A 9396-nucleotide genomic window follows, 5' to 3' on the forward strand; every position below is an offset into this window, starting at 1 on the left:
CGCGCGGTGGAAAATTGAGAGGATCCGACGCTATCGGATTGGATTTTGCACCTGGCGGAAACTTACGGACGTACGGTAGCTGGACTGGAGCTCGCGACGGTTCTGCAGATGGCGAAAGCTCAATATCAATATATCAATATTTCTTTCTGTTATCCGTCCAAACAAGTCCGTCTCAACGTGCCGGATTTAACGCTGATTTAACGATTCAGCATTTCAATCCGGTCTCTATCCCGTCTATCTACTGCTCTCGCTCTTCCCATTCCTCCTCTTTCCCATCTCGTTCCTTCTTCTTTTGCTCCTATTTTTGCTCTTTTCCTCTTTCAACAACCTTCTTTCACAAACGGCAGAAGTTGTAGAGATATTATTATTATTATTATTATTATTATTATTATTATTATTATTATTATTATTAAGACACCGTGCGTGAAATCGCGATTCGTGGTCGCATCTCGCGTGTGATTGTATGTAATTATGTAATACGCAAGGAAACGGATCGAATGAAACGTTGGCTGAGCTCGGTACACAAATTGTCGTTATAATGTAGTCGCTCGCATTCTTCGTAAATCACATTCGTAAAGTCCGACCACTCACCGGTGGCGCGAACGAGTCACGTCGCGGAGGATTAATGAAACGCGAGGGTGAACGCTGATCCTCCTGATCACAGGGAAGCACAGGGGATCACAGGGGCGAAGGTGCGATAAAAAGCGCTCGTCTCTCTCTCTCTCTCTCTCTCTCTCTCTCTCTCTCTCTCTCTCTCTCGTCTCGTCTTTCGCCGGCGTTTCGGCGTCGGATGCCGGCGGAATCTTATTGCCGACTTATTGTGTGATGTGAATCTGTCCGTTGAACGGCGGCTGTCGCGATGAATACAGCGGCGGTTTGCGGTTCGGCACGAAAACGCGTCGCTTTAAAAGTGAAATCAGGTGACATTTGGACATTGCATCGTAAAACGTAAGCTGTGTGTGCGTGTGCGCGCGTGGACGTGCGGATAAAAAAATGCGGACAAAAAAAACCCCAAATTTTTTGCCCAATTGCTCGCTCAAATTCTCCCGTCTTCTTTTCAGATGCACAAACAAGTGGGACTGAAATTGATTGCTTACTGGTGCGTGCGCGATTCCGAAGTTGGACTCTTGTGGCAGATTCACGAGGTCTACATGCTCCTCTTGGTTCTCGTCCTGCCGCTGACCATAATGGCGTTCTGCTACACGACTATTTGCTGGGAGATCTGGCGCGTTATGAAGCGTCGATATCATATGACGTCGCGACACGCGTAAGTCCCATATAGAAATAGAATTCGTTTGTCGCAAGCAGAACACTTCTGCTCGCGACTATTTGCGTCGAAGCATCAATTTGCGTAAGACACTATACCGCAATAACTTAACTTCCTAACCTAACCTAGCCTAACCGCCGAAGCCGAACGAGCGAATATATGCGTATGCGTAAACCGTCCCGTTGTCCCCCATAGCGTGTCATCGAGCGAAAGCTCGAAAGTCGACAGTAAAGCGGTCGAAAAAAGAAAAAAAAAAAGAGAAATGTCAGTGATTAAAATGCGAAGAACGTCAGCGGCCGCGAGTGAGCGGCGAGCGAGCAGCGGACGAACGAAAGAGAGGAACGTCATTTTTCGGCATTTGACGGACATCCCGCATTCGATGCGCATCTCGCGCGTCAGCGGTTTAATATAAACTTCAACTCGATTGTTGAATTTCCGGAAGCCTGGATGTACGATGGAAGCTCGCATGTGTCCGGGCCGATACAACACGAGATAACACGAGAGAAAGATCGCACTTCCATTGATTCGCGGACGGGAATGGAACGGAACGCGTTGCGTTGCGTTGCGTTAACGCAATCGTGAGTGATTTTATCATGCGATTGAATTGCATGCGCGCGCGAGTCCTTTCGAAATTTGCTCCTTATCATTCGTTGTTCACATTATCACATACATGCGCAGCAGATTTTAAGGTCGAGCGGCAGACAGTTTGTTCTAGAATAGATCGAGGACGATACGGTGATGAATGCGCAAGTGCATCTGCACTTTGTAACTCGATTGCAGAACTCGAGTGGACTCGACCTTCTCGGGCATTTCGCCGCGTCCCGGTATCCCGAGACAACTCGAGAAATTGTTATTTTGCTGATAACTGAACAGGTCACATCACAGATAAGAGCGCGTTTATTATGTCGGGGAAAGAATAAAACGTTCCCGACGACGGGAGACAAGCGAATTTTAATACGCGCGTCGGAAGATCAAAGTAAATGCGTTTCATAAATGTATATATATGTATGTGTGTATATATATATATATATATATATATATATATATATATATAATTGTACAACGTCTCGTTGTACAACTTGGCTCTTGAGAGCCAAGATGGGAAAAAAATATGAGGAGGGTCTCTCGCTCTCGCGATTGAAACGATCCAAGGGATTACAAAATTGCGGGACTGCTGATTCGCACGCCAGTCAGCACAGTCAGTCAGAGTGCAGTTCTCATCTATTTTATAGATTACACCCAAACAGCACGGACGTAGAATCTATAGCGATGACGACGAAGGGACAGAGCGTCACGAGAAACGAACGGCGGGCACGGTGTCGCGACGACACCGACGACGAGTCGGCACGGACCATGAAGCAGGTTAGACTCGATTGATTTTCGTTTAACAAAGTAGAAATCGTTCTGTCACGAGTTTCGGAGTCGCGCTCGAAATTGATCGCTCAAATTACGAGATTACCAATTACGTGTCGAGATGCGTCAACTCCGGCCATTGCTCCGCCGACAGGTGGTGAAGATGTTAGTGGCCGTTGTGGTCCTGTTCGCGCTATGCTGGGGCCCGATCCTCATCGACAATGTGCTAACCGCTTACAGTTACCTTCCTCGCGTCAAGAGCGGGCCGCACAAGCACCTTAACACTGTGTTTCAACTGATGGCCTACTTTAACAGGTACGACCCTTTGGCTCTGCAAGTCAAACTTGCTGGGCGCCGTCGTCCGTCGATTTCGGCGCCAACCACGCGCAACCTCGCGCGTTATCCTCGCGCGCAAACTCCTCGGCGCACAAACTCGCTAAGGGTCTCGCTCACGCGCGCCTACGATTGCCCGGCGCGCATCCTTTATCAAGGTCACAACGTGGTGCTTTGCAAGCTGAGCCTCCTATCCTCGCCTAATCCCGCAAATCTCCTGGCAAAAAGTACCTTTTGAACCGCGGACAAATCGCGATCAAATCGACGATAGGGAATAGGAACACGGCGCGTTTACAAAGCAACGGCTTCGGTAGCCTCGTCTATATATCGATAACAATCTCTGATTAGTTTGACAACTCTCACGATACAGCTATGAGACAACAATACAATTAATTACACATTATATATTCGAATGGTTCGTGCGGTCGCGGCACAAGTCGCGTATTCTTTATTGCATTTTCAGTCTCGTCGCTCTCTCCCCCCCCCCCCCACCCCCAAAAAAAAAGTTGCTCCTACTCTTTTGTAAAGTCTCTTTTGAATCTCTGATAACGCGTTCCCAATTGGATGATTCAGTGCTTGCGCACTGAACTAAATTCAGAGCTCTAGCGAGTCTAGGGACGAATTTTTAGCATGAAGAATTCGAGAAGGAATCGAGAAATACCTTCGCCGTCAAAACGGTTTGTAAACGGTTTAGTAACGACCGAGTCTTTTGATCCGGCCACACTGGTTGCAGCTGCATAAACCCGATAGTGTACGGGTTTATGTCGAAGCACTTCAGGAAGAACTTTTTGTCGGCCGCCTGTGGTGGATGGTGGATTTGCTGCTCCAAAAGAGGCTACCGAGCATCCGTCATGAGGCATCCCAGCCTCAGCCAGACCAGGACCACCAGTGTGAGGTAGGTAGCGCCTCCATCATTTTTTACACTTGTAGCGCTCTCGATGTAGAGAAAAGAACATGGTAAATGAAGATGGGACAGACAGAACAGAATTGTGAAGCGCATGTCCCCCTCATCTCTCTCTTGATTTGTGTATGCATGGTATTTTCGCATCTGCGTGTTACGTCGTTTGCGGTCCAAGTTGCAGCGAATTATTAATTAAATCGAACTACGCGACTGCATTTTCGCTAAAATTCACTGTAAACTATCAAACGCTTGTCAAAGATAGCAAACAACCGGCATAATATTTTTTATGAAAACGAAAGCTAAAAGTACACGCTCTCCGTGAGAAACCAGCATTCACCGCACTATAATACGGTACTGACCGTAACCTTTACGATAATTGGAATTATGGATATAGAAACTATATATAGTACACACACACACATAGAGAGAGAGAGAGAGAGAGAGAGAGAGAGAGAGAGAGAGAGAGAGAGAAGAGAGAGAGAGAGAGAGAGAGAGAGAGAGAGACACACATCTTGTATCTTGTATCGCGGAAAATACCTCCTCTTTGCCTTGGATAACAAGTCTTGACTTTTATAAACTCGTACATAAAAAATGTATACATTGCTTTATTCGCTCACTCAATTGAGCGTAATATAACGTAAATTATGCAGTTGCAAAATATGCCGTTTTCACGTGCGTCCGTGCGTAAACGCTCTTTGTAATAAATAAGTTTCAAGTTGTATGCAATTGTGACATGTGTCAACTTATTCTTGTCAACTCGGCGTGCCGCGCGCGCGCGCGCGCGCGTCCATTGAGCCAAACTCGATAAATCAAGATACCGGCAAAGTAAAGCTCCTCCAGTTTCTGAATGCATGATTCAGGTGGATTCGTAACTCGTCCGACCTGCATCCTGTAGTTTATCCGTGACACGCTCGCGGGAGACGAGAACCAAGCCCGTGCATGCTTCACGAATGTCCGGCTAGAATAGACGAATGCAGCATCGTGCGATAATCAATCGAGGTAAATTAAATTAACTAAACGTAAACGTCAGCATCAACATCACACTGTCACACTGCTCATTCGCACATTCGCATATTCGCAAATCTGACCGCTTACTAATTTCTCGTGCGCTTCCTACGTCTTACTTCGCGGAAAATCAGAGGATCAAGCAAGGGACGTTTGCCTTTCGCCTCATCGGTCCTGCACGTAGTCTCCTGTGTGTAAGTAAGTTTTCGCATCGTAAATATCTCGAGCGATGTTCTCTTTCGCATGCTGCGGCAAAAAGAAGCGAATTTTCGTGTACGATACATCATACGGGACGGTCTAAGTCTCGAAGGAGTTACACACGCAAGATTCCTTCCTGGCTCCCCTCCCCTCCCCGCCCCCTTCGTCCATCTGCCTTTCCCGTTCCCGTTTCCCCCTTACACCTATTATACATCTAGAGACTCACACTTTAGCACACACATTTCATTCCATTTTCTCTCATAAACGACAAACAACGAAACCACAGACACACAGTTTAATTAATTCGACTTTATACGACTCTGCATCGCGACGTTATGAACCTACAGGTATAAGAAAAAGAGAAAGAGAAAGAGAAAGAAAAAGAAAAAGAAAAAGAAAAAGAAAAAGAAAAAGGCGGATACCACATAACATCTTGCATGTTTGATGCCAACGATCGAGTCGCGTGTTGTATACCTTGATTGTACAACGCAGCAGCTAAGACACATTTGTGGAAACGATCGGAATGCTCCTGCTCGGACTGTGCGGAATTCGTTGTGCTGTCATGTCGCGCGCGCGTGTTAATTTATTTCTCACTATTTCATACCACGGCTTTTATTATTAAACACGGCACGCGTCGTGCCATTTTACCACGTATACTAAAAATATTCCATTTTAAAGTTAAATATATTAAATTTCAGCTTGGCTAGATCAAAAAGGGTCGATAGTATGCCGATAGAATTCCGAGAAATGTCGAGAAATTTGACAGGGTTCGAGAGAGGTCGAGAGAGCATACTGCATATGTACCGCGCGGTATTATTTCCCACAAATTATTTCTCACAATCGAATCGAATAGTGACTTTTCTAACGTGACATGTTATATCGACAACATTTCTGCGTTATAAGCGAGCTAAGAAAGAAACTTCGAGATCGATCGAATTGAGCTTTGCATGCGCACGCACGCACGCACGCACGCACGCACGCACGCACGCAGACGAGATCTTTGTCCTTTAGTCGCGGCTGGACCTTGCTGGAGCAGAAGACTCTCTCTAACTCGAAACTCTCGACTTGCTAAGATACCACAATATGATGTCGAAAATTCGAATCTTGTGTGTAAGTTTTGCGCTCTGAAAGAAGAATAAGGAATTTTGAATACGCATCTTTTGCTTTTTCTTTTCGTACTTTCTCGTATTATTAACGACTAAAATAACAAACAATTAGTATTTTGCGCATCTTATGTGCCATTTGTAATAATCGCGCAAACCACTCGCGGAATAATTCTCGCAGATAATTTGACCGTTTATCATCGTGACATATATCCAATCGCTCTCTCATTGCACTTTCAATTTGTAAGCAAAGAAGATTATTCGTTAGACGGCTGAATTTTCCACGAAATCCCGAATCGAAATTTTGATTCTACGGTATGCAACTTTCAGTTTGTCGAGTCGGTTTTATTATTCGATGACACCTTAACATTTACGCGAGAAACGCCTGTGCCGTTATATTTGCAAACATTGGATTATATATTGCACACTCTAACGCGGGTAGGTATATATGTGTATAGGTATAGGTAGAAGTGTGCTTTTCACAAGTGTGCTGGACTTATGAATACCAATGTGGCTTATTTACATTTATGTCTTGCGAATGTGTGCTATACAGAGCGGCTCAGAATTCTGGATGTTTTCTTATTCAGACAGAGATATTCAGACAGATACTTATATAATGACGAGATATTGTAAAATATAAACTCGAGCATCGCGCAATGCACTCGATTCAAGATAGAATAGCGTGGCGAGCGCGCACTCAGAGTTATTCCTGAGCGTCCTTCGACGATGATATTAGGCGCTTGAAAAGTTCTTGGCACGCGACGTAGGTGCCTCACTCATCTCTGGCTAGATAGGTATCTCTCTAGAGAAAAATATCAAAAGGGGGAGAAGATTCTCAAAGAGCTCGAGGAGTCCATTCCTTCTCTACCAGACCTGTGCTGTCGGACCTACTCATCGATCAGAAAGTTTTTCGCCATAATTTGTATTATATTTTACCGCCCTCGGAAATATGCGATCAAAAAAAGTAATAATTTACAACGTAATATCAGTAATCAGTAATCGCACGTTGATGCAAACCCAACTCGAGCCAACTTTCAAATGCCAAGCGGCATTAAGGAGCAGAATAACACGGAAAGACAGATTACATTTCGCGATTACACTTCTCATGCTCTCTCTCTCTCTCTCTCTCTCTCTCTCTCTCTCTCTCTCTCTCTCTCTCTCTCTCTCTCTCTCTCTCTCTCAACCGTCTTTGAGATTTTGCCTCTGCATCTAAAATGTACGATACAAGTGAAGCTTGACAATTGAAAAAAAGATTAATAACACATCGGTCCTTTTAACAGTCCTTCAGACTCGAATAATTTACGCGACTTCCTCTTGGTTTTCGACTTTCGATAAAATGTTCGATAATCGATAATCTTGTTCTCGTTTCGGCAGCAAATAGTCGCAAATTGAACAGTGAAAGCATAGTTTCGGATTAACAGTCAATCTACACGAGTCATTTACTTCTCGAGCACACTTTGGCGTCCGTGCGGAATAAAGCGGATCGCTCAGTCAGATTTGTTCGTTGAAACGTTGTAATCCAGCGCAGAGGATCTCCTCTCGCAACTTGCTTGCCCTTGCTTGCTCCTCAAACTTTGCTGGATAATGAAATTCTATCTGCTTTCAGATGGACCTGATTCTTTCTTCATCCCCGAGTCAAGTCGTCGAGGGAGATCTCCGTCAGACAGAAGACTTTCGACGGATAGTGAATAAAGCGTCGGTAGAAGTGCGATTGCGAGATTTACAATAGTAAGAGGTGTATACACACACACATACACATACACACACACACGTCGCCCTACGACCGCCTTCGCGATCACCCTCAACTGTTGCAAAACTGTTGCAAAACGTGTAAAAACGCGTCTTGATAAGTATACCGCAGGTAACTCCCCGCAAAGCTTTCTGCCGCGCAAGATTATCGTGCAATCAATGCGGTTCCCCGGCTTTCATTCACATCACGCGCAAATTCTCACTCGTTAGCGGCCAGATAATCGTTAAACGTTAGAATAATTAAACCTATATTTAATCCTTTCCCCACTCCCACCTCCCGCGGTTTCGGAAACGGGCAACACGGGCAACCGACATTGGATTGGATATCACGAGGCTATGAATAGCGCGTAAACATGTTCATCTCCGAGATCTCGTATAAATCACTACATCTCTCTAATTCACCGTATACGAATATATATTTCACCGAAATGAACAAATAAGGCTGGTTATATCGCTAAAGATCAGAGAAGACGATTGAACATTCGCTTAGAAAGTTAGTCTCTCTCGAATGGCGATTCGGGAGTCGGATCCTGCTCAATTTGCAGAATCGCTCTCAACGCGTGTCAAATGTAATTTTTTTTAATGCTTACGAATAATCCAGAGAAGATTCTGCCGAGTCCGAGGCACCAACGCAAATACAAATTGTTGTCTCGAGAAAAGGACAGAACCGTATAAATTTACCGTATAAATATACTCTCTCGATATATTTCGAGAAATATCCGCTGCGAGATGTATATGATCGCGGCCGATAAACACTCGTACACTATCTATCTAAGGAACATTTGTCAAACATCGTGCAACGACGACGACGAAAAGTCATTTATTCGCGGCGCGTTTGCCAAACGGTTGGCGGATATTTTTCAATCAAATTCCGCATAGATTTCCCGCAATGTGCTTATTATTAGGCTGTAAATTCGTGTTTACTTTACCATCATATATGCATGCTTGCATGTCTAAAGCGTTTGAAGAGAGAAAAATAATCGCTACAATACTCTTCTACACTAGGTGCATCATCTTTCCACTTGGCGCAGGATTAAAATCAACGTTTACAGGATTATGGGCGTGTGCGAAGAACAGTTTTTATTTTAAATTTACGTGAGCTTGGACGGCGAAAAATCGATTTTCGTACACGTACTATAATTATATTAATGCTGCTGTTAGAATGTCCTATTGCAGGTGGGTGACTAAATTATTAAAGTGGTGACTTCGAATGAAAAAAGAAAGAGAGCAAATTGAGAGAAAGAATCTGCCAAGTATATATGCGCGCGCGCCACAATTTATTTTGAATAATTTAACAAGTAATGAGAGAGGTAACGGCGTAGAGAGAGAGAGAGAGAGAGAGAGGGGGGAGAGGGGGAGAGAGAGAGAGAGAGAGAGAGAGAGAGAGAGAGAGAGAGAGAGAGAGAGAGAGAGAGAGAGAGAGAGAGAGAGAGAGAGAGAGAGAGAGCAACATGACGCCACATGATGCGATGAAAAAGTTTGCAAAT

General features: G+C 44.6%; 2 protein-coding genes across 8 annotated transcripts in view; one reads left to right on the forward strand and one right to left on the reverse strand.

Annotated features, from left to right (window-relative positions):
* LOC105190809 (pyroglutamylated RFamide peptide receptor) overlaps nucleotides 1-9396 on the forward strand; it is a 35693-nt gene that overhangs the window by 23948 nt on the left and 2349 nt on the right. For 3 of the 6 annotated variants that reach the window (XM_025305368.1, XM_025305369.1, XM_011153753.2), the window contains 5 exons: nucleotides 1062-1267; nucleotides 2500-2629; nucleotides 2775-2935; nucleotides 3687-3848; nucleotides 4715-4853. In XM_025305368.1, coding sequence (XP_025161153.1) covers nucleotides 1062-1267; nucleotides 2500-2629; nucleotides 2775-2935; nucleotides 3687-3848; nucleotides 4715-4760 — 705 coding nt within the window. In that variant the 3' untranslated portion in view covers nucleotides 4761-4853. Of the gene's footprint in view, nucleotides 1-1061; nucleotides 1268-2499; nucleotides 2630-2774; nucleotides 2936-3686; nucleotides 3849-4714; nucleotides 5054-7766; nucleotides 9261-9396 lie in introns of those variants that run through there. The other 3 variants (XR_003113937.1, XM_011153755.3, XM_025305367.1) reach the window with 3 other exon arrangements.
* The window catches only part of sqd (RNA-binding protein squid), a 17688-nt gene continuing 12886 nt past the window's right edge, over nucleotides 4595-9396 (reverse strand). For both annotated transcript variants that reach the window (XM_025305373.1, XM_011153759.2), the window contains one exon: nucleotides 4595-4812. The gene's annotated coding sequence lies outside the window, so the exon portion shown is untranslated. The remainder of the gene's footprint in view (nucleotides 4813-9396) is intronic.

This window comes from Harpegnathos saltator, unplaced genomic scaffold, assembly GCF_003227715.2.
Source record: "Harpegnathos saltator strain DR-91 unplaced genomic scaffold, Hsal_v8.6 scaffold694, whole genome shotgun sequence".
Lineage (NCBI taxonomy): Eukaryota > Metazoa > Arthropoda > Insecta > Hymenoptera > Formicidae > Harpegnathos > Harpegnathos saltator.